Source organism: Malus domestica, chromosome 14 (genome assembly GCF_042453785.1).
Source record: "Malus domestica chromosome 14, GDT2T_hap1".
In the NCBI taxonomy this organism is placed as follows: domain Eukaryota; kingdom Viridiplantae; phylum Streptophyta; class Magnoliopsida; order Rosales; family Rosaceae; genus Malus; species Malus domestica.
In genome coordinates this window covers 24,326,466-24,351,679 of record NC_091674.1, presented here as the reverse complement: position 1 = coordinate 24,351,679, position 25,214 = coordinate 24,326,466, and the positions used below count along the sequence as shown (strand labels likewise).

Here is a 25,214-nt window from a genome sequence, read left to right as displayed (position 1 = left end):
GTCACCCTTACACGGGTCGTGGATCCTCCGCTCCCCTATTCTCTCATTTCCTATTCTCTCATTTCCTCTTCCAGTCCTCTCTCCCTATTGGTCACCTTCTGTCTCCCCTTTTCCTGATTGGCTCTTCTCTCCCTCCTTTCTTTCCTTCATCTTCCATCTCCACCGCCTAACTTTTTTTTCTTTTAATTTGGGCCACACACGTGGCCTTCCGGATTTGGCTCAAAAAATCTGGAGTATTCTAGAAATGATAAATTTACAATTTTATCCTCGACTTTAAACGTTAATAACTTCTTCGTTCTAACTCCGTTTCACGAACGGTTTGCACCTACGCGTTCGTAAGGTCGAGCTCTATTCAAAAGTATTAATTTTGATTGCGAAAGGTCTACATATTTTAAATAATTAAGGTCCAAACTTTAAACCTCGTAACTAGTTTAATTTAAAACTAAACTTACACAAATTATTATAAATTCTTGAAAAATCATATAAAAGCTCAATAATACAAATACGTTGATTATTATAATTTCTGGGAACACAACTTTAAAAGTTCTCGATTAAATTCTTCATAATCATAAATCGATTTATTTTCGATTTCCTCCACATATTCATATATTTAAAAATTTCAGGGTATTACAGACTGCATGCATTGGACCTGGAAAAACTGTCTAAGTGTGTGGCAAGGAGCTTATGGTGACAGAAAATGAGCCAAAATATCATTTTGGAAGCGATGGCTTCATTTGATACATGGATTTGGCATGCATTTTTTGGTGTTCGAGGAGCTCAAAATGACCTAAATGTCTTTGTCCAATCTCCAGTTTTCCACGAAATGTTGCAAGGAAAAGCACCCAGAGTCATATATTGGGTCAATGGCCATAGATACGAAAGACAGTACTACCTTGCAGACGGCATTTACCCAAGGTGGACAACGTTTGTCAAAATAGTGCCACATCCACAAAGTGAAAAAGAAAAACATTTTGCACAATGTCAAGAGGGGTGTAGGAAAGATGTAGAGCGTTGTTTTGGTATCTTGCAAGCTCGTTGGGCAATTGTCAGGTTAGCTGCCAGAATGTTTGATGTCGAGGCTCTTCAATCCATCATGATGACGTGTATCATTCTCCACAACATGATTGTGGAATATAAGTATGATTATGATGCCGTTGATGAATACGAGCCGGACACAATGAACAACTCAAGAACACATATCTATTGTGCTCATGACGGCACCGAAGATCCCATGCAACACGAGCCACTGGAACGGGATGAACGTTATAATCAATTGATAGTTGAGCGTTACACTTCAATGCAAGAGCCATACTGGCATTGTACCCGTCAAAGTGACTTAATTGAGCACCAGTGGAGATTGCAACAAAATGAAGATAATTAAAAGGAGTTTGTGGTGGAAGAATATAGTTCTTGGTTTACGTAATTTTATTTCGTGTGTTTTTTTAAGTTTATTTGGTTTCGTTTATGTAATTTTATTTCGTGCGTTCTTTTAAGTTTATGTGGTGTGTTTAAATAAAGTACTAAAAATATTTAAGAAATTACATTTATTATTACAAATAAATAAAAAATTACATAAAGTACTACAAATAAATAAGAAATTACATAACGTACTACAAATAAAGATGAAATTACACAAAGTACTAAAAATTAAGACAAAACTAAATAAAGTACTACAAATAAATACGAAATTATACAAAGTCTGTGCAGCTAGGATATGTGGTGCTAGGATCTTTGTTGTTAGGATTTGTGTAGCTCGAACCCCCTCGACTTGTTTCTGGGTCACTTGCACGCCTCCTTCGTACCACGTCTCTTTTTTTCGATGTCCAAAAATATTTTGAATTCGGAGACAGTCCTATTAGAGGTTTGTTCATAATGTCACAATCTGCTTGAGCCATCATTTATTCTCTAAGCATCTCATTTTCTCGATTAAGTGCTTCTCTAATCATCTCATTTTCTCGATCAAGTATTTCTCTTTGTCTCTCAGCCGTCGCATCATGTATCTCAGTAGCTTCTAATATTGCTACCATAGTAGCAGCTTTTTCCTCATCTTTAGCCGCTTCCCGCGCCATGTTCAGTTCACCTTGGTAAGCAAGTTCGTCCATATGTTTTGTGTAGTCATTTTTGGAAGAACTCCCTTGTTTCTTTGCCGTCTTTTTACCTTGAGGCCTTAGGGACCGACAAGTCGGCTGAGTCTTCGGCACTTCTTTGGGCGTCCTTTATGGTAGAGGTGGGTTCAAAAAACCGAAAACTGAAAAAAACCAAAACAGAAAAAATCGAACCGAACTGAACCGAATTAATTAAATTAATTTTTTTTAATTTTATTTATTTAATTATTTGTTTTGGGTATTATTTTTTAAAAACCAATTTGTAAGCCCAATGTGTTGCCAAAATCAGAAATGTACCAAATGCATCTGCTACTTTTCCTATTTACAAGGAATAAGTTGTATAAAAAAGCAGGACCTAAAATAGTGATACCAAAATGGTGCTAACTCCTGACCCGGTACAGTTAGTTCCTTATTCTTGTTTAATCTGGCTTCTTGCTTCAAGTATTTGCATGCTTATTTAGTACTTCATTGCTTATTGTTATATGTAGTGATCATGTATTGGTTTTGATTAAGTGTTTTCCCTTTTGATATTACTTATGCCAACTAAATAGTAAATTACATTACTAAATGATCGATAATACATACAAAGAGAGCATAATCGTTGGTTCAAAGTGGGTTATGGTATGATAATGCTCTCATTGTACGTACTATCGTGATAAATTAATTCAACCCATGCCCACCAACCTATACCCGCTCTTTATATTATTCATAGTTAAGAGTTCATGTGTGAAGAAAATGGTAGAAAATTTTACTTTTCTAAAAAAAAAATCTATTTACAGTTAAACTTTAAACAAAAAATATTAAAAAAAAACCTTTATGTTATAATTCTAGTTGAACTTTAAATGTTTATTTTCATTGTCTCTGATTCTAGGTAGAATATATATGTTATGATTGTGTTGGAGATGTTAAAATTTAAGATTTCAATTTTTTTCATTTTTTGAAAAAAAAAAAAAACCGAAACAGAATCGAAAAAAAAAGAACCGAACCGAACAAAAATTTCAGTTCGGTTTCGGTTTTGGCAAAAAACGGAACCCAACCCTACATTTTGGCACTTCTTCAAATGTGTCTTCTTCCTGTGCGGTCGTGTCTGGTTTTGGCGAACTATGTAGAGGGACGTCGTGCATGACAACTTCTTGAATTGTTGGCTAGGGGTGGGCATGGTGCGGTTCCACCCCTAAATCAGAACCAAAACCGAAATTGGAAAATAAAAACGGTTCGGTTAGGTGCGGTTCTGGTTAAATTTATTACTATAACCTTACGGTTCAGTCTACACTGGTTCCGATTCAGTTCTTGCTGTTTATGGTTCCGAATTCTAAATTATTTGAACACCAAATCATCATGTATTCAAATACATCTTCTAAAACTTTTCAACAAAAAAAAAAAAACATCTTCTAAAACTGATTATATAAAGTTGCATACAACACAACAGCAGCAAGTAAAAAGAAATATTCAAAGTGAGGAATGGTAACATTACATGATGTGATCTTTCAAGTTCCCTGAACATAAATTAAACGTGATTTCTTTCCCACCAACATTCTCAGGTGGGAAAGGAGGAAGTATTGCATTAAGATATGAGCATAAAAGTGCATACATAAGACAAAAGGTTGGCTCCAGCACAACCTTATCAAATATCAGAAAGATAACATCCTGCAATTCAAATTGAACCCTCAAGCTCATTAGCAGGAAAGTAATAGCTTAGTATGGAGTAAGAAGTTTTCAAAGACATTTAGTTAATACAAACCTTTAAAATATCTGGAGTGGTAATTCCATAATCAATCAATTGGCCCTTGAGAATGTCAAACTTCTCAGGGGTCAATTTGTTCAGTATACTGCACAAAAATTAGAACACTTTCATAAGATATTAGATAGAACATGCAGTTGCACAAAAAAAAAAAAATTCTAGCTTCTATTAAATTGCAGCCTTTTACAACTTGGTAAAACTAATTTTTCAACCTATTATACCATGGCATGTGTGTATATATAATTTATTTATTTATTATTAATAAAGTGATTCGGTTCGGTTCTGGCTGGTTCTTGATCATTCGAAATCGGAACATTAACCGGTTTGAACGGTTCAGTTCGGTTTTTGACTCAAAGTTGACTTTTCCGGTCAACACGGTTATTTTTAGTTTTTTTTTCATATGGTTCGATGCTGTTTTGCGGTTTGGCGGTTTTTATGCCCACCCCTATTGTTGGCACAATTTTGTATATGGGACAATTTTTGACAATTTCTCAACATTCCCATTTGTTGAATGATTTGTCGTGGTTCTTCGAATTATAGAATGCTTGTGCTTGTATTGTCTACAAAACGTGGGATAAGACAATATTATAAAATGTGGGTGTAACACAAATAAATAAATTAAAATATTGATGTGGGTGGAATACATATAAATAAATAAAAATATTGTCACTTGATCCACTAAACTTGTCCCACTACGCAAATTACTGGAAGCAATCGAGAGAGCGTTTTTCCAACAAGTGAAGGATATGTTGAGTTTTTTCCAATACCCTTGAAGACCTTGACTACTTCTGGCATCTTTTCCATGTACAGCGCAAAACGCTTCCGTAATTCTACTCCACATTTCTCACAACTCCATCTCATTACCCGCAATTAGGTCATGAGTGACTTCAACTCAGCATTCACACAACGTAACATCTTCGATGAGCTTCCACGTAACCATTTTTTCACACAAAAAGTATATGAAAGCTTTGGTAGAAAGTGTTGAAAATATTGAAATGTGATGTAAGGTGGAATATGAGGGTTAGGTATTTATAGAAAAAAAGTTTATTCTGTATTTTTTAACAATTTTTAATAATTTTTTAATAATTTTAACAATTTTTAACAATTTTTTTATAAATTTTTTAACAATTTTTTTATGGTGTAAGGTGGAATAATTTTTAACAATTTTTTTATAAATTTTTTGGGCGGAAAAATGTGGACTGTTGATCGCTGGATTGGACGGCCCAGATCACGCCATGTCATTTAGGCTGGTTGCCAGCCTAAATGTCCTTGGTAGACTTGCTCTTATACACAAACGTCTCGCTCAAAGGAGTTTAGTATCTTGGAAGAAATGAAATACAATGTAGAGGGATTTTTATTTGGAAATGATTTTCGAACACCGATCTTTTTTGTTTTGCACATCCTGGTTTATTTATACTCGTTGATTTTTCTTTGATTTATTCACTTTCAAAAACAAAAACAAAAAAATGAATAGAGATGTGCTATGAGAAAAAAAAGTAAGAGTGCAAAAGTCACTTCTTTTATTATTAAAACTTCAAAACATTCTATCACATACGTCAATCTCTCTTATGCTTGCATTCAATGGCAGAGCCAGCATGGGGTTATTTGTTGTCCTTGACCCCTAACAACTTTAAAAACTCCATGTATATTTGTTTGTGTATTGTATGTGATCCTTATAAACAGCTAAGGCAAAGTAAATTACAACCTCATCCTCCTACTTCTTCTATTTTATTCTATCATAATTGTCTTTCTCTTCTCTCTTCTTTTGTGCCTCTATTGTGTGCATTAAGTGCTCATGAAATACTTTAGATGAAAAGCCTTGTCAATCTTTGATTTTACTCCACATTATATTGCATCCACCCTCGACAAACCTCTACAAATAATAGTAATTGTCAACATATATTGGTATAAACTTTTAGCATATGTTGACAGAAATTGGTAGGTGCCGATTAGGTGCTCGACGAAATGGTCCAATAAAGTTTTTTGATTGATATTATGACCTTATTATTTGAAAATTCTAGCTATGTCATAGGGATTAGTGCATGATATAAGTGTATGTAAATTCCAATTCTAATTTCACAAATTAAATATATTCACATTTTTTTTTCAATTGAAAAAGTTGATCCCTTCTTTCTTTTTATTGATAAAAAACAAATCCCCTTCTTTTAACAAATTCCATATGGCATTGCATCAATATCAGTTTGAGGCAAAAGACGAGGGATTTTTCAGTGTGTAGGACACGTGGTTTGGTACACTAAGTGTAATAATATAATTAGTTAGAAATTTGAAAAATAAAAATATGTTGCAGTTCTATTTAGAATAGGAACGTGATTGTGTAAATCCTAGAGAATATGGGAAAGTATTATATATTCCTATTAGGATTAGATTACCTATTAAATGTTGTAATCATAAAGGGAAAGGTATTTACCCTTCCAACTACTATAAATAAAGGCACAATGGGGTGAATCAAACACACATCACAATTAAATCAATCTCTCTTCTCTCTAAAGTTGCCGGCCTCCCTCTCTCTCTCTAAACCTTAGACCGCTCAATTAAATAGGCCTACAACACGTTATCAGCACGCTCTTGCTAAAAGCTGAGGAACTGAAGCATCGTAGGAGGAGGCTATCATCTACCACATTCAAAGGCTTATTCGTTTTCTGTTGCTCAGGTACGCTTAAAATAAAGGAAGATATTTGAAACGACCCATGAAGCATGAAAACATTGCCCATGATGCATGAACCCCCTATGTTTATATTTTCCTTCCGATACATATATTGTATATGTTCATATATTTGTCACTATATATATTTGTTTCATGCATCGCACAATTAAATTGTTATGTGGAATTTGTGAGTCAATGTATAAAATTAAATTAGAAGCATATTAGGTTTTTCCTAAAACCTAAAGGAATTGAAAAAAAAAGGGGGAATGGGATTTGGTGCATCGCACCATCCCTGTGCCAAAAAGGAAAACAGGCTTCGACCTGATTTTGGTTTCTTTGCTGGGCCTGCAGCCCATGGCCTTTCTCGGCCTGCATCAAAACCTGCCAGCCCTCTGCTGGGCGCCTTATGCACACAAGGCACACAAAGCCAACCCTCGGGCTGGGCCTCTTGAGCCACAAAATCAAGGCCCCAGCTTCGCTGGGCTCCCTGCGTGACCAACCCGCAAGCCTTGGGCTTACCCCCGTGACCCCTTGGACCAAAACACCTAAACCTGCTACAGCTGGGGGTTTTGTCCCTCCCGTGGCCTGCAACCATACCCTAGGCCCTGTCGTTTTTACTCAAGGCACCCCGTGCCTTCCCTTACCCACGACACCCATGCCCAAATTATTTTGGGGCATTTTTCCACCCACAAGCTATTATTTTAGCATTTTAAATAATTTAACCAGTATGGTAATATTATTTGCTTTTACAATCGACCCTGTATGGCCCGATTTATTGAATTAATTAAAAGTGACATGCAGTCCACTAATTTGATAATGAATCCAAAATTATTGACCTGAAGATCACTTTTGGACATTAACGATTCAATAATTTATTTTTATACTTTGAACCGTCACATACTTTCGTAGTACCGAAGCTCTCACACTTAAGTTCCCGAAGCCAACTCAAATCCACTACACTTAGTTAGTATATTGCATTATGTGTTTCTTGCAAGAACCTCTCATTATGAACTAATCGTTCATAAAACTAATTTGAACCTATAGTTTCAAAATTAGTGCCTTTGAAACCTGAAGTTTTCATTCAAAACATACCATATGAAACCTGAAGTTTTCATGCATAAATTAAACTAATACATGTCTATAGAACATGTATGTTCTACGATATATGTCTATGGCTTACCATATGACTAATCACGTTTTTCCCTCTGTTTTAGAGATATGTCGAACTTGAACAAGCTCGATTTCTCCGCTCTCGAAGTCTCTGGAAGAAATTATCTAAAGTGGGTTCAAGACGTGAAGCTCCATCTCACTGCAAAGGGTATTAGAGCCACCATTGAGACACCTATTGCCGACAAACCTGTCGACGAAGCTCAGAAGGCTACTACAATGATCTTCATTCGAAGACACATCCATGATGCATTGCAGACTGAGTATCTCGCTGAGGAAGACCCACGCACCCTCTGGCTTGCTCTGGCTGACCGTTTCAATCACCAGAAAGACATATACTTGCCTGAAGCAAGACACGACTGGCAGCATCTTTGCTTCCAAGATTTTAAGTCCGTGAATGAATACAACTCTGAAGTTTGTAGAATCCGTTCTTTGTTGAAATTCTACAAAGTGGAACTAACCGAATTAGATCTCCTGGAGAATACCTATTCGACCTTCCATGCCACCAATATTGTCCTGCAGCCAGGGTATAAAAAATTGATTATATCGGCGATATTTCGCCGATATTATCGTTTTTTTCGGAGTCCGATATTTCCACACACATCCAATAAGTTTTCGTCAAAATATCGCGATATTATCGATATTATCGATAATATCGCGATATTACCGATATTATCGCGACATTTTAGAAATTAACCCAGAAATCAACCCCAATCTTGTTCCAATTGCAGATCAAGAAACAATCAAAACAGATTCAACCCCAATCTTGACAAACCCTAGAAATCAACCCAGAAAAAAAAATCGAAATAAAACCTTATATTTTGAAATCAACCCAGAAATCTCATCGTTCATTCCGGCGGCTGCTTTTTCTACGACTGCTTCGTTCCTTCCGCTCCCTGGAGCTTCGCTGGAGAGGAGTTGCGACTATCGAAACCATTGGACTCAGTATACGATGCAGAATCGTTGTCAAATCTTCTGCGGCGACTCTTGGATAACAACAACGTCGACAACTTTTGGATGACAACGACGGTGCCTCCTTCATACTTCTACAGAAGGAGAGGCAAGAGTCTCGACGACGGCGCCTCCTTACTTCTGACGACAACGGCGCCCCTTTTTTCTGCAGTGACTCTTGGATGATGACGATGGCATCTCGACGACTGTGGAGTCGAGACTGAGAGAGATGAGATTGGGAAATCGAGACTGAGAGAGATGAGATTGGGTTCAGACTTGAGAGAGTTCAAGAATGTGTGTGCGTGTCTGTGAATAAGAGATTCAGAATGAGAGACGGAGAGGAGAGGACTGAAAAACTTAAGTTGGATTGGACGGTTGAGATTAAATCTCAACCAATCCGACGATCCACATAATTCTTAAACCTATTTAAATTAAACATATATTTTATAAATGTCTCTGTGTGCGTGTGTGGTGGCGTGTGAGAGTCTCTGACTCTGTGTATGTGTGTGGTGGCGTGTGAGAAAAAAAAAAAAGCATTCAAATAATTCATAGGGAACTTTAACAAAAAAACTCCTGGTACTGTTCACTTTAATGAAAAACCACATTTTTACACTAAAAAATCAATCTTGGTACTATTCATTTTACCATTTATTTTGTCCTTATCGTTAAAACTCAAAGTTTTCAAGCCCTTTTCATTAGTTTTCCTTAATTCATAACCTTGTCTCTGACTCTCTGTCTCTGACTCTTGACAACTTTTACAACTTTTGACAAGATAAAAAGTAATGGTGGTTTCATCAAGATTCTAAATCACTCATGTATCTTACCCTGCAATGTATAAAGTGTAAAATATTGTAGTAAATCATTATATATAAATGATTATGGTGTGTTTAATCTTTTTTTCATTAATTACTACATATTTTCTACACTCACAGTGTTTGCCAGCTCGCTGTATAATCAACTTAAATCAGTTAAATCCATCATGCAATGCATTTCCTTCCAATTTTTTGTGATAAACTAATAGATAATTGACTAAATAAACATCCTGCAAAGTTTCAATAAAAATTTCCAAGTTTTTCTTACAATTTCCGTGGTTTCCATGTAATTTTTATCGATATCGATATTATCCCGATATTTCCATCGATATTTCCGTGTTTTCGGACTACCGATATTTCCGATATTACCGATATTTTCTTCCTTGCCTGCAGCAACAATATAGGGCACATATATTCACCAAGTTTCCGGATTTGATCTCTGTTTTACTTATTGCTGAAAAGCAGAACCAGCTTTTGATGAGGAATCATCAAGCTTGACCCACTGGCTCAAACGCTACGTCTGAAGCGTATGCGACCAATTTTAGCAGCCATAAATGACGAAAGAACCATCGTGGTCGTGGAAATGGGCGGCATACCCAACCACGGGCCCAAGGTCAATAGAGTGCTGCACCTAAGGGAAGAATTGCGACCCAGCATCATCCACCACTCACACCTAAGGTCCCAAACTTCAAGAACAAGGGCAAAGCTCCCGTTCAGGCCGCTTCTACTGAACTGGATATGTGCTATCGTTGTGGATCAAAGGATAATTGGTCACGCGTATGCCGAGCTTCCCCTGAGGCTATTGCCAAGTATCATTCCCATCGTGAGTCTAACTTTGCACATGTGGATCATCCGGACGATGCAACCACATCAATGGAGATATCAGACTTCCAGGAGGCATTAGCACCTATGGAAGACTAAATTAGACATGTTTTAGGGCAGTAGCCCCTAGTGGCTGAACCACTAGGAGTGGCCGTCCCCTACCCCCTATTTTGCTAGGTTTATGGTTTAATTTTGAACAATTTTTCTATGTATTTGGAATTATTTGTTTGGTTTGGTTTGTTTTGAATTATGGATTGTTATTGGAGTGGATATTATTTTCTCGAATTGCTTAATTGAATGAATGGACTTATATTTATGCATGTGACCAATTCAATCAATTTATTTCTAGGTATCTCTAGTGGGGAAGTTAGTTGTCTGGCAGATAGTGCAACTACGCACACCATTTTGCGTGAACGACACTATTTTACTAACTTCATACCCAAGAAAGCTCATTTGACAACTTTCTAAGGCTCATCCAACCTGATTGAAGGATACGGAAAGGCACGTATCATGTTGTCTAATGGTACAATCTTGACCATTAAGGAGACACTCTATTCTCCACGTTCCGGAAGAACGTTGCTGAGTTTTAGAGATATTCGAGATAATAAATATCATCTTGAAACCATTGAAGATCATGGTTCTGAATTTCTTTGTATCACTTCATACGAATATGGCCAGAAGCATATTCACGAAAAGTTGGAACGTCTGCCGAGTGGGTTGTACATCACAACCATTCGTAGCATAGAGGCCCACAGTGTGGCCGGCTCTATGCCTGAGTTCCAGGACACTTTGTTGCTTTGGCATGACCGTTTAGGACATCCTAGACGTGACATGATGCGCCGTATCCTCAAATCTTCACACGGGCATAAGTTACATCCACACGTTGGAGTCCCGCCATGCATAACGTGTTCTTTAGGGAAGTTGAATACTCAACCTTCCCATACAAAGATTAATCAAGACCCTCCTAAATTTCTTCAAAGGATTCAAGGGGACATTTGTGGACCTATCCAACCAACCTGCGGACCATTTAGATACTTTATGGTGTTGGTTGATGCATCGACAAGATGGTTACATGTTTGCTTGTTGTCCACACGCAATGCCGCGTTTGCTAAACTCCTAGCTCAAATCATTAAGCTAAGGGCTCACCACCCTGATTATCCGATTAAGTCGATTCGACTGGATAATGCTGGAGAGTTTACGTCACAGACTTTTGATGATTATTGCATGTCAGTAGGGATTAATGTAGAACATCCTATGCCCCATGTTCACACACAAAACGGCCTGGCATAAGCTTTCATAAAGCGCATTCAATTGATAACTCGACCTTTGGTTAAGAGAACCAAACTGCCGGTATCTGCCTGGGGCTATACAATATTGCACGCAGCTATGTTGGTCCGCTTGAGGCCCATCACTACCCAACCACATTCACTGTTACAGTTGGTCACTGGATACGAGCCTGACGTCAATCATTTACGGGTGTTTGGGTGCTCAATTTATGTGCCAATAGCATCGCCGCTACGTACCAAAATGGGTCCTCAGAGAAAAATGGAATCTATGTCGGTTATGATTCGCCATCAATTGTTCGATACTTAGAACCCTTGACAGGAGATCTCTTTACCGCATGTTTTGCGGATTGTCACTTTGATGAGACAGTCTTCCCATCGTTAGGGGGAGATAAGCATGCTAACGTTCCTGTAGAACGCCGCGAATTATCGTGGTATGCTCCCACTATATCTCATTTAGATCCCCGCACTGCCCAGTCTGAAACTGAGGTGCGACGAATTATAGATCTTCAGAGCATTGCTCAAAGCATGTCGGATGCTTTTAATGATCTAGCAAAGGTGACAAGATCACATATACCCGCTGCAAACACACCTGCAAGGATAGATGTACCCCGTGTACATCAATAGCCCGTCTGGGAAGGTCGAGCCGTCCCCGAAGCTGGGGAGGCCGCACCCTCCACACGGCATGGTACATTGATGGTTAGCTAATCATCTGCTCCGACCTTGAAGCGTGGCAGACCTCCTGGTTCAAAGGATTCACAACCTCGGAAGAGGAAAATGACACCAACTAGTGACCCTAGTTTGAATCCGACCATCGCTGACTCATCCGTTCCAACGCATGAGGTTATTCTAGATTACGGTGATGCTTCAGATGAAACATGACGGCCTCCCGAGAATCGCGAGATTTCGGTCCATTACACAGTATTGGATGAGGTTTGGAATAGGAATGAGATGATCGTCAACGACGCATTCTCGTACTCAGTAGCTATTGACATCATGCTTAGCGATGACATTGAACCACGTTCCGTCGATGAATGCCGACGTAGAACCGATTAGTCAAACTGGAAACAAGCAATCCAGGTCGAACTTGATTTGCTCACGAAACGTAAAGTGTTTGGACCTGTCGTCCCTACACCACCACACGTGAAGCATGTTGGCTACAAGTGGGTTTTCGTGAGGAAGCGTAATGAGAAGAATGAAATAGTGCGATACAAAGCACGCCTCGTAGCGCAAGGCTGCTCTCAACGCCCTGGAATTGATTACGAGGAGACATATTCCCCCGTAATGGACGTTATAACGTTCTGCTACCTTATCAGTTTGGTAGTTTCTGAAAAATTGAATATGCAGCTTATGGACGTGGTAACCGCGTATCTCTACGGGGATCTAGATACGAAAATATACATGAAAGTTCCAGAAGGACTTCCATTGACTGGCTCAAATAGTTCTAGACCACGGAACACTCTCTCAATTAGGTTGAGGAGGTCACTCTACGGATTGAAACAATCCGGGCGGATGTGGTATAACCGTCTGAGTGAATATTTGACAAGTCAGGGCTATGTGAACAATGAACTATGCCCATGCGTGTTCATAAAGAAGTCACATTTCGGATTTGTAATTGTTGTAGTTTATGTCGATGACATGAACCTCATTGGTATTCCTGAATAGCTTGAGGAAATTGCTGCACACTTGAAATCGGAATTTGAGATGAAGGATCTTAGGAAAACTCGATATTGCCTTGGCCTGGAGATCGAGCATTGTTCAGATGGAATCTTAGTACATTAATTGAACTACACCCAAAAGGTGTTACGTCGCTTTAATGAGGATAAAGCTAAGCCTTCCAGCACACCCTGATCTTTCGGACTCTAGATGCTAAACGAGATCCCTTCCGTCCAAAGGAGGATGAGGAAGAGATTTTGGAACCCGAAGTTCCTTACCTAAGTGCAATTGGTGCTTTATTGTACTTGGCTCAGTGCACTAGACCCGACATCTCATTCGCTGTGAATCTATTGGCTAGATACAGCAATTCGCCTACACGCAGGCACTGCAATGGTGTCAAAGACATTTTCCGCTACCTCAAGGGTACTACGGATTTGGGCTTGTTCTATACCCATAAATCTCCTAGTGTTGTCGCCCTCTATGGATCTAGGATTGATTCTCGCCTTGTTGGTTACGCAGATGCTGGATATCTGTCTGACCCACTTAGAGCACGTTCTCAAATGGGTTATGTCTTTACCGTTGGAAACACCGCTATTTCTTGGAGGTCTACCAAGCAAACGCTAGTTGCGACTTCATCTAACCATGCTGAGATTCTCGCCCTACATGAAGCATCGCGTGAATGCTTTTGGCTGAGAGAAGTGATGGGACACATTCGAAGCACTAGTGGTCTTACATCAGTCGTTGACCTTCCTTCGACGATCTTTGAAGACAATGCAGCATGTATCGAGCAGTTAAAGAAGGGATACATCAAGGGAGACAACACCAAGCACACAGCGCCAAAGTTCTTTTACTCACACCAGCAGCAGCAACATCAGAACATTGAAGTCAAGCAAATCCGTTCCCAGGACAACCTGGCCGATCTCTTCACCAAGTCGTTGCCCAAGTCTACATTTCAGAAGCTCGTCCAAGGAATCGGTATGCGTAAATTATCAGAATTAAATCGCTTGTAGTTCTCTTATTTAAGAAGTTATGTCTAACTCAGGGGGAGTATCTAGAAGCATACTCACATGATCTTAATGTACTTTTTTTCCCTACGATTAGGAGCATTTTTCCCACTGGGTTTTTGCTACCTAACTAGGTTTTAACGAGGCACCCATTTTGAGATGATCATACTCCATTAAGTTCACTACATTCGTTTAGTTTGACGATTGTTTTAGACATTATGCATATTTTCTTACTTTTCTCCTTAGTCTATGGGTTTTCCCCATTTCTTGGGTTTTACCATAGCGAGGTTTTGTGAGTTTTTACAAATGCATACTTCAAATTAAATTTGAGACTCGCGATGATCCGTTGTGCCGATGACTTCATCAACTATTCTACCTTCTCTGCTGAAGATCTGATGCGATGGTTTGTTGAGTATTTACACACTCAAGGGGGAGTGTTGCAGTTCTATTTAGAATATGAATGTGATTGTGTAAATCCTACAGAATATGGGAAAGTATTATATATTCCTATTATGATTAGATTACCTATTAAATGTTGTAATCATAAAGGGAAATGTATTTACCCTTCTAACTACTATAAATAAAGGCACAATGGGGTGAATCAAACACACCTCACAATTAAATCAATCTCTCTTCTCTCTAAAGTGGCCGACCTCCCTCTCTCTCTAAACCTTAGATCGCTCAATTAAATAGGCTTACAACAAAATAAAAATTCCAACCAATTGTTATAATAGGGATTAGTTGGTGGGCTAGATGATAGGTTAGATAACATATTCTATTGTGAATTCATAGCTCATCATATTCAATCATGCCTATCTCATATTTTGACACAACAAATACAAATTGAATTCAAATTCATTTTAATTAATCATATCATATCACATCTAACCCACCAAATATATTAATGTACCAAACCACGTTTCAGGCGTAAAGAAAAATTTCTCAAAAAACTATCTGCACAGTTCTGGCCGTCGACTATTAAAAAATAGATTTATAAGCCAATGTGCAAAAGCAAACACTTTGTAGTTGACTGATGTGATGTCTGCTGTCTCTTACTTTATACAAACATTATTAAACAAAACAATGCTGCGTATTATATTATAATACATACAACAAGAATGAGAGTGTCGTATCCAGTTTTCGTGCACTGCTGTATTGTAAGACACTCTGAAACTTTCTAAAGAAAAACTTGCAGCGCCAAGGATGTTTTTGTCATTTGCAATGCCAACGACGTTTTCTGGTGTGAGAACTGCTCTATCGAAATTTCCGTCATTCTTAGGACAGCTCTCACGAAAACATAAGACCTTATGTATAATGGTCTCATCTAGTGTTAGTATTCTACAACTCAGTTTTTAGTACCATTTATTTACTCAAAGCTATGGATTGTACAGGCAAAATGTAAGAAGTGAAAAACACAAAGGGATTTTACCAGGGTTCCTGCAATCTTAGTATTTTCATTGAAAAACACAAGACCTGTAGAAACCGACTAAAACATTTACAAGACAAATAACGTGATTCGGTTTCGAAATCCCTCATAAGTGAATGCGAAATGCTGAAATGTAATATGATCAAGAATCAAGTATATGATAAAAACATGGGAATAGCAATCAAGAGCAAGTAGAATGAGGAACCTGAAAATTTCATTCAGTTTACTCTTTCTGCTTTGGCTCAAGAGTTTATCCAAGTTTGGTCTAACACAGAAAACAAACCCTATAAACCATTTTTCAGTATACCATTTAAAAGATCTAGCAGCTCCGAGGTCTGCATTTTCGACCAGCTGCAACAACAAAAACTAAGAAAAAAAAAAAAAAAAAAAAAAAAAAAAAAAAAAAAAAAGAAAAAAAAGAGTGCTTCCCCGGGTATTAAAACTTTGAAAGTAAAAGCTCCTAAACTGTGGTTCAAATTGAAAATACAACTGAAACTGGTCTCAAGGGCATTTGCACGCCTTTGGACAAAACTGTGGATCCATCAATGTAAAGATAAGAGAACTAAAAGCGATATACCTCAGTCTTGCAACTCATGATAACTGCCCTGCCCAACTGGAGAAGAAGATGCAGTAAAAGGGGATGAACCTTCAGTTCCACAGGTGGATACGAGATTGTAAGTCTTCTACTTCTGTTGATGACGAGTCCACTAAAGCTGCAATCACTTAGCATTCAGCACCCTTCCTTTTGTATTTCCTGAAACGTTTCCGACTATACACTAGCAACTTCGGCCCTTGGGGTTCCTTCCCCCTCTTCATCATGTCTTGCAAATCTTTTTTCTCAGCCTCTTCTATCAAGCCCGTTTCTGTAGTTGCTTTGCCATTATCCACCACAGCCTCTTCCTTGGTGCTTTTCGACAATCCCACTGGATCTTCACCATTACATCCTTCACCTGTCACCTCCATGTCATCTTCATGTTCTTCTGATTCCACCTGAAGCAGTTCCGACGGAGTAGCAGCAGGATCAAGCTCCAAGCATCCCTTCGGAACATTGTGACCTTCATGACCGGTGAGCGTGATAGAAGGGACCTGATGAGAGAAACGAAAGAGTTCTTCCCTTGGAATTTTCATGATTTTACTTTGGTCCGAATGTTGGCGGAACACTGTTTTGAAACCAGCTACTTTAACCAGTGGGATAATTGTCACACCTTGCTCCTCATTGTAATCATTAAGCAGTTGCACCATATCATATTTGTGAATAACGTCATCTGGGGTATGCTCGTTCCAAACAGCAGACCAGTTCCTATATAGTGCCCACACTTCTCCTTTTGTTGGATATATGCAGACAACTCCTCTTTTGCCTTTTCTCCACCTAACCACCTTGTGTGAGAAAGAAGGAAGATTCTTATAGACTACATGCTTCCCTATCCGAAGTTCCCCGCTAGTCTTAGGAAAACCACAAGCAATCCAATCTAGTGGAGCAATTTCGTTGTTACTTTTCGAATTTAACCAACTCATGCTAAGTTTGAATGGTTTCAATGATATCACACTGTGAACCATGGCATAATAACGGGGCATGCCATCATCTTCATCATAGACAGCCCAAACCTGGTTGCTACCAAATGACTTTTCTGTACGATCCTTGTCGAAATCATGAAAATCAGGGTCTGGAACAGTCATTGCCACTGTATTAGCTTCCTCGACATCAGTGTCAACATGAGAATTGGAAAGGAAAGACTTCTTGGGATTCACAAATGCCCTACATCCTGCAACACTAATTTTAACACCACGCAGGCCAGCTTCTTCCTTTGGCTTCTCTTTCACCTGGTTATTATCTGCATTTTTTGATGTAAATGAAGTCTTCGGTGCAGCAGCCTCCTTCCACACTTTAAGCTTCTGGGAAATTTCCTTCTTAGCCATTTCTATCAAGACACTATCCACTGCAGCTACATCAAACCTTCCTGTACCAACACTACCCTTGTACGGTCCGAATACACTTTTCATAGCAACTCCTCCATTTGCTATTCCCATTTGAGTTCCCATCTCTTGCCTGCTCAGATGCCTTTTCTTTTTAGGCCTCTCTTTGGGTACGGAACTGGAAGCAGCGCCAAGAGACCCAGACGCTAAGGCAGCATCTGTTTTCTTACAAGCTTCACGATTCCACTTATGCGCCTCCTTATTTAGAACCACCTCTTCATGCCCTCTCTTCAGTTCCCCAAATCCTGGGCGAACGTCACTTGCAGTTTGACCAGCACAGGAACCTCGTAATTGCCCACTTTCAAAACTTGCCGGTTTGAAGACTTTGCCTGCCGGAAATTTTTTTGTTGATGTGTCAACTCCAGAATTTCCTGCTAACTTCACATTAATGGTAGCAGTCTGTGAACTTCCTGGAGCACATGTATTCTTGGTTCTGTTATGCTGCCTAGAACCCTTTCGCTGAAAGTAGGAAACCCATGGAGTTGATCTACCATTGGGCATTTTGGGGGCTGGTGTCTCAGAAGCTAAAAAGCGCTGACGGCAGTTGTGACACAGAAGGTATTGGTTCAGATAAGTCCAAAGATACTCAAATTGCATCTTGCAACTACTGCACACAGTCCAAAATGTCGGTTTTGGTGGAGAAGGAGGTCTAATAGAATTGGTATGAGTAGCACTTCTCTGATCCCTTCGGTTTGAATGATGATAGTATGAGGAGGTATGGAAATCATTCTGACTCATTGCTGTGACATGCTCAGTATGAGTAGCACTCTTCTGATCTCTTCCGTTTGAATGATTGTAGTTGGAGGAGGTATATAAACCATTCTGACTTGTTGCTCTATTATGGTAAGAAGCACTCCTCTGATCCCTTCCGTTTGAATGATTAAAGTTGGAGAAGGTATGGAAACCATTCTGACTCATTGCTGTAACATGCTCGGTATAGGTTGCACTCCACTGATCCCTTCCGTTTGAATGATTATAGTTGGAGGAGGTATGAAAACCATTCTGACTAGTTGCTGCAGAAAAGTTGCCATCTGGAACTCTTTCAAGCATGTATCCTAAGCTCCGCCTCTGGTCATAAAGAAATCTCTTGTCTTTATCAGACAACAAAGTCCAGGCTTCATTAACAATTTGGAAAGCACCGTCTGCGCCTACAGATTTATTTTTATCTGGGTGGAGAGAGAGTGCCAGTCTCTTGTATTTCTTTCGGATTGTGTCCTTGTCAGCCAACGGTTCTGCACTGAGGACCTTGTAGTAATCGGTCTCCCCATTTGTTTCCTTCTGAGCGGAGGTGTGAACATGAAGAGTTGTCAAAAGTTGAGGAAGACCATCAAGCTCGGGATACAAGGTATGGGCCTTTAAAGCAAATCTTAGAGCCCCAGAGACATCACGCTCTGTAAACTTCAACTCTGCGAACTCTTTCGCCCTGAGGGCCTCGTCTTTATTACATTCCATTTTCACGATGTTGGTGACTCGGTATCTGCCCACGTTATTTCCTTTGGTACTTCTTTTATTGGTAGGCCGTCACGTTTCCACGTTGCGAACAAGAATAAACCCGGGTATTGTTTTTATCTAACACCCGATATTTCCACACCTCATTAAGAAGTTACTTCGTATTGTAGCAGCTGCAATCAGAAAACAGAAAACCACAATAAGGAAACTAATTGAACTCAGATATTAATTAAATACACAAAGATTATCCCAAGCAGTACAGCCATGATTAATCAAAGACGACTACAAACCTAGAAAAAAAGAGCTAATGAATGCTTCCTCAAATATATCAGTTACCGAATCTTTTAACACCTAATCTAGAATACTCAATTCAACGATCAAACAAAATACGCGGGAAATCACATGTCCACAAAATTTCACAAGTTAAAGCGCTGAACTTCCAAATAAACAATGGATGAATTACAAAAGTACATTGAGAATCATATGATTGCAATGCAACGCAAACTTCACATTCAGTTATAGAATGTCCCTAAGATATATCAGTTACCAAATCTTTAACACCTCCTAATCTAGAATCCTCAATTCAACGCAAAGTACGCGGGAAATCATGTATCCACCAAATTCAACAAGTTAAAGCGCTGAACTTCCAAATAAATGCAGGATGAATAACCATAAGTACATTGAGAATCACAGAATTTGTATGCCACACACATTTCACATTCAGTTATCCAATCTTCCAAAGATATATCAGTTACCAAATCTTTAATACTCAATTCAACGATCAAACAAAATACGCGGGAAATCATGTCTCATAAAATCAACAAGTTAAACACTGAACTCCAAATTAACAAAGGATTAATCAAGAAAAGTACATTACGGATTGCAATGCCACACACATTTCACATTCAGCCACTAATCAGAAAAATCATGACCCCAATCAACAAGAGGTAGTAAAATAAAATCCCAACGGCCTATTTTGTTCCCGCGAAACGCTTGTAAACCTAATGACAGATCACAGGGTGTATGTATATATCTGAATTCCAAGTTTTCGTTTCCCACAATTCATCACAAGACCAAATGAGAATTTCTCTTAGAAGTAAAATCTCAGCTATCAAACACTTCAAATGAACAAAAATTAAAATCCAAACAGAAAAATCAAGCTCCAAATTTGAAAATTTAAGAACAAAAACCAAATATCCCGTTCTCAAATTTACTAAAATCTGATGATATATGATGAAATATGCAAAACCCGCACAAACAAACAGACATGCAAACAATCCAAATCAGCTGCCAATAAGAGTTCAAATTACACATTCTACCTGCCCAATTTCAGTAGCTTTGCCTAAAACCCTAGAAATTTACTAGCATTACTAAGAATTTATGAGAAAAAAGGGCAAAAAAAAAAAAAAAAATTCCATACGTGCCACAGTGAAACCATATACAAACAGATATATATAAGAGAGATGAAATTTACCCATTTCAATTTTGTGATCGCAGATACGCCATTGATGAATTCTCCGCAAAATTCTTATGCTCGCCCTCTGTTCGCCCTGATCAAAATTCAAGTAATCCCAATTTTTTATTTGGTTAAATTCTTTCAATAGCTGAGGAGATTTTGCATGCACGTTTTTTTTCACACACACACACACACACACACACACACACACATATATATAGGTAGCATCGGCTTTTGTAAAATGATGCCACCTAACCATTGGTTGGCCAAAAGGTTAAAATCCTACCTAGGGTTAAATTTGTGGCTAAATTGCAACGACGGTCCCTATAGTTTACCTGAGATTTCAATTTTGACCTTGTAGAAAGTGAAACGAAAAAAATACTAAAGTGAAATCTTAAATAAACTATAACGACCATCGCTGCAGTTTCAATTTTTGTAAATCATGCCCACTTGGCCATTTTAAAACCCTAACCATGGTTAAGTTTTGCGCCGATTTGCAAGAATGGTCCTAGTTTATTTGAGACTTCACTTTCGTCCATGTAGAAAGCGAAACAAAAATTTTAGAAGGACAAATGTGAAATCTCAATTAAATATAGTGACCATTGCTGCAATTGGCCTAATTTTTGGTTTACATGGTTGCAACTTTCCTATATTCCCATATTTATTTTTACCTAATATGGAAAATTTTACTAGGAATACAAGAAAATCAACATGTAATCTTGTTTTACTATATGTTTTGTGTAAATTTATTTTATTTTCTTCGATGTTATATTAAGTATTATATTTTTCAGTCACATTTTTAAGTTGTTGATCAATTTATAACGCATCTATTTGAAAGGAGCGCTCAAAGATTAGCCGTAACTAGCTTCGCAAGGTTGCATGTTAAATAAACGACACACGAATATCGCTCCTTATAACGATATATTTGAATTAAATTAAAACTTAATTAATATATCAATGGGTTTGTAAATACAGTGTAGATTTTGTGGCAAACATAATCCACTGTATGCCACCTCAGATTCTCTCGGTAGATATGCATGCATGTAGATTTTATTTGGACCCAAAAAAACCAGTTCATGCTGACGTGGAACCAGCAAAACTAGCCATATTATGTAAGAAAATTACCTTATTAGACTAACAGAAGACCAAGCCCATCAGACGTTGTGGGCTTTTTAGCCTTCTACTGGATTTTGGGCCGCTTAATGGGCTTCACTTTCGAGGTATCTTTCCTTAAACCTCAAGAAATCTCAGCCTTTTGAAGCTATTGATGTTGTTTTAACAAAAGATTTCCATGACAAAGATTGTACCTTTTCTGCAACCGCATCTGTTGTTTACATATAAATATCAAGAAGTTGAAACATTATTAATTTCTCATGGCAGATCGTAATCAATCGGAAAAAATATTCTGCAAATCTTTCGAATTGTTCTTCCGTTGTAAAAGAGAGAAGAAAAGAATTCCATTTAATGTTCAGAGAAAAATCCCCACAGGGGACTTGGATTCGTAGGAAGAAAGGCCTTTCAGACGCAATGTGCTGATCGCCGTAGGTATCCAGTTGCCCTTTTGCTTTCGCAGCTCAAGTGCTCGATCCATAGAGCTGCGTATAAACCCTCCTAGTCCGGTAAACAACGATTAAACTTAAGACACATGCAACAATGCAGAGTCCTGAGAGTATTCCACAAGTGATGGAATAGCATATAGTGCCAACACAAGTGAGTGAGTCCTCATCGCGGAGGGGTTTTATGAGCATTGAACCTGAAATTTGGTGTCTGAGCGTAGCTTGTTCCTTCGCGTAGTGGTCGTATATTCCACTAGCAATCACTTCTGAGAATATAAGAGAACCAGCGGGATTTGCCATTGTAAGAAAATTGTACAAGGCCCCAAAACTCTTCAACCCGAAGAGCTCTGAGGCTGCAGCTGGTAAAATTGCCCAGTGAGCACCATAACCAAGTCCTACCAGCACAGTTGTCACATAAATCTGCCCTGGAAATCCCATGGCATAGTAGAAAAGCCCGAATGCCATGATGACCTGAACTACCGCCATTGCCACGGGTCTAGGGTAAGCGTAATCTCTGGTAAAAGAACAAACATGCACATGAGGACTAGTAAATCATCGTGCGAAATGTGTGTAAGGAAAAAAAATACTCAATTTTATGGCTCCACATTATGTCACCTTATTATAATCTCAGAGACGTAACCGCCCCCAACGCGTCCAAGAAAGTTCCAAATGCTGATCATGGAAACATAAATACTCGAATCATTGTAACCAAGTGACTGAGTTATCTGACCTAAGTTGTCAATAATTGTCAAGCCAGATCCAGCAGCCAGAAATAAGGAAAATACTATGAGCCAAAAATCTGCCTTTACCAATGCCTGCATCAAGGTGAAATTCTCTCCTCTACGCGGGCCTTTTCGCCTCTTAACCCTCACTGCTCCATCTGCAGCTGCGTGTAACAGCTTAGCCTGCAGCTGAGCAATTCTCTTCTGTCTTTCGGACACTGAAAGCGAGTTCACTTCCAGGGACTTATCATCCTCCACCTCACTCTCCACCTCACTAAAAATGACCTCAGTCTTGTCCTGCTCAGATTTTCCAGCTTCTTCACTCTGCGATTCAATGAGAAGGCTCTCCTGCATCGAATGTGTTGGCTCGGAAAAGAAAACCAGCATGACGGGGATCACAATTGGAAGCAGAATGAGAATGATTAGGATAACTGCAAACAATGTGATCAAAGGTTGACTTATGTTGACTAAATCCTCGACAAGCAAAACTCCCAACATATAAGCTGCCAGAACAAGGCAAATGCTGTAAGTAAACAGGAAGCTTGAATTGTCAGATGGCCTTACTTGCTTGTGGCCTCCCACAGGCCTAACAATGAACATCAGAGCAATGGCAACCATTGATGGGCCGACTGCAATCATAAAAAGCATTGATGATTCATTAGGGGAGTTGATCATTGCGTAAATCTGAGTCAATATCGCGCCACTCAAACCGGCGTAGCCTTTTAGGATCCCGACTATAGGACCCCGGCTTTTCGGGAAGTTCTGCACACATGATATCAATGCTGCTGTGTTGAAGAACGTCTCTCCGTTTGTTCCCACAAATATAAAAATGCAGAGCTGCACAGAAGGAGAAAATGAAAAATAAAACCTGGTTAGCAATTCTGCTCACAACAAAAATGCAGAAGACTACACGGATTCGACATGAATACAATCTGTATGACAGTTTATGCAAAGAAAAAACAACACTAGGAAGACTACAACAATGCCAACTGAATACACACAAACTCAATTTTGTGTTATTTTCTTTTGTGATAAAAATGGCAAATTTCAATATATGAATTTCAACAGTACAACAAAGAGTACAAGACAACAAAATGAACAGTCATTTGATTTACCAGTAGAAAATTTTGTCGATGTATATCCTTTCCAAATCAGATATCAGGCTCATTCAAGACTGTACTTGTAGGAATCACTTATACTCACAAGCACTTTTGTCATAAGTTCTATTATTAGAAACATGTTTGAAATTTTATTAAAAATCCAAGTGCTTCCTAAAAATACAATTGGAAGTGTTTCCTAAAGAAGCAGGAAGGCCCCTTACGTCTCCAGAAAGCGCTTTTATGATATAGAAACACTTTTAACCCTTTCAGAAGCAGTCCCGAACATCTAAAACCAATCATAAAAACAAAAACTGGAATCCTAGCAAAAATATGGAGAGGAGCTATGATAAAATCTGTGTAGCAGATCCCAAAAGAAGACTTTGATGATGAGATTTGGATTGAAGTTGAACAAGTTAACTCACCGCCCAGAGAGGCAAAGCAGGCAATCTCTGAGAGACAATAAGCCAAAGCATGCCATAACCAACAAAGTTGAGGACTGCTCCAATGACCAAAATGCCCCAGGTGGGCAATATTTCAGACAGGCTTCCAGCCACAAACCCCACGGCATCCCCCCAGTCCTTGGCCACTCCAAGAATCGCCACCTCTCTCTGGCTGTAGCCCATGGTGGACTTGATCACAGGTGATATGCTCCCAAACAGGTACCCTATTCCTGCAAAGGATTGGATCCACATTGCACACACAAACACCAGCCATCTGCTGTTCACGAAGGCCTTGAACTTCCCATGGAGTTGGACCATCTTGGAGTTTCAGATGAAAGCGACGGCCGGTGATCACTGATCAGATGTTGATCAGAGAAGCCGAATCTACTGCTGCATAGCAATTCTGTGTGGGATATTTGAGATCTCGATGAATGTGAAAAGTAACAGTGTTGAATGTTTGGTTTTTTTGTTGTGTGGCTTGTACTTGTTATAAATATAATATGGATTTCACCGCAGCTTTGTGGTTTTTGTAAGGTAACGACAAATAAACTATTTTCAATTATATTTTATAATTTATATGATGTGATTGTTGACGGTTGAATTTATTATATTTTTTATATCAAATTTGGATCAACTCTCTAAAAAAAAGTAAGATCCATTACTACAAGTGAGTTTTATATATATTGTGATACAAATGTGATATAAAAAATATAATTGTATTTATAATTTTAAATCATTTGAAAAAATATAATCACCAATTGTAACAGTATGTGGTTTATTAAATACGGTTAAAAAAATATTTCGAAATATTTTTCATTTTGTGTGTGTGTGTGTATGTATAGGAAATTTATAAGGGAAGGGATTTCTATTTTTTCATAAAAATAG

General features: G+C 38.6%; 3 protein-coding genes across 4 annotated transcripts; 1 reads left to right on the top strand and 2 right to left on the bottom strand.

The window, feature by feature from the left end:
• Positions 1 to 724: 724 nt before the first annotated feature.
• LOC139191240 (uncharacterized) lies at positions 725 to 1,381 on the top strand. The gene is made up of 2 exons (XM_070811816.1): positions 725 to 924; positions 1,051 to 1,381. Exons 1-2 carry the CDS (start codon positions 725 to 727, stop codon positions 1,379 to 1,381), a joined length of 531 nt encoding a protein of 176 aa, XP_070667917.1.
• Positions 1,382 to 15,759: 14,378 nt separating this feature from the next.
• LOC103454979 (uncharacterized) lies at positions 15,760 to 21,776 on the bottom strand. 2 transcript variants are annotated; one of them, XM_008394569.4, is made up of 3 exons: positions 21,637 to 21,776; positions 20,530 to 20,605; positions 15,760 to 19,228 (listed from the first exon to the last, which is right to left on the bottom strand). In XM_008394569.4, the coding sequence occupies exon 3, from the start codon at positions 19,056 to 19,058 to the stop codon at positions 16,356 to 16,358; it is 2,703 nt and encodes a 900-aa protein (XP_008392791.3). In that variant the 5' UTR covers positions 19,059 to 19,228; positions 20,530 to 20,605; positions 21,637 to 21,776; the 3' UTR covers positions 15,760 to 16,355. The 2 variants fall into 2 exon arrangements, with proteins under 2 accessions (XP_008392791.3, XP_017177968.3); XM_017322479.3 differs by lacking the exon at positions 21,637 to 21,776 and having other exon boundaries at positions 20,530 to 20,696.
• Positions 21,777 to 21,819: 43 nt separating this feature from the next.
• On the bottom strand, positions 21,820 to 24,904 carry LOC103454978 (protein NUCLEAR FUSION DEFECTIVE 4-like). The gene is made up of 3 exons (XM_008394567.4): positions 24,312 to 24,904; positions 22,683 to 23,626; positions 21,820 to 22,581 (listed from the first exon to the last, which is right to left on the bottom strand). Exons 1-3 carry the CDS (start codon positions 24,645 to 24,647, stop codon positions 22,086 to 22,088), a joined length of 1,776 nt encoding a protein of 591 aa, XP_008392789.3. The 5' UTR covers positions 24,648 to 24,904; the 3' UTR covers positions 21,820 to 22,085.
• Between the last annotated feature and the right edge of the window lie 310 nt (positions 24,905 to 25,214).

What these genes read in the sequence shown, in the direction of transcription:
- LOC103454979 (XM_008394569.4), bottom strand. Translation starts at nt 19,058, where the DNA reads ATGGAATGTAATAAAGACGAGGCCCTCAGGGCGAAAGAGTTCGCAGAG.
- LOC139191240 (XM_070811816.1), top strand. Translation starts at nt 725, where the DNA reads ATGGCTTCATTTGATACATGGATTTGGCATGCATTTTTTGGTGTTCGA. An exon ending in ATTTACCCAAGGTGGACAAC is followed by an intron (nt 925 to 1,050) that starts GTTTGTCAAAAT and finishes GGCAATTGTCAG; the next exon opens with GTTAGCTGCCAGAATGTTTG.
- LOC103454978 (XM_008394567.4), bottom strand. Translation starts at nt 24,647, where the DNA reads ATGGTCCAACTCCATGGGAAGTTCAAGGCCTTCGTGAACAGCAGATGG. An exon ending in CTGCTTTGCCTCTCTGGGCG is followed by an intron (nt 23,627 to 24,311) that starts GTGAGTTAACTT and finishes CCTTCTGTGCAG; the next exon opens with CTCTGCATTTTTATATTTGT. An exon ending in GTCTCTGAGATTATAATAAG is followed by an intron (nt 22,582 to 22,682) that starts GTGACATAATGT and finishes TTCTTTTACCAG; the next exon opens with AGATTACGCTTACCCTAGAC.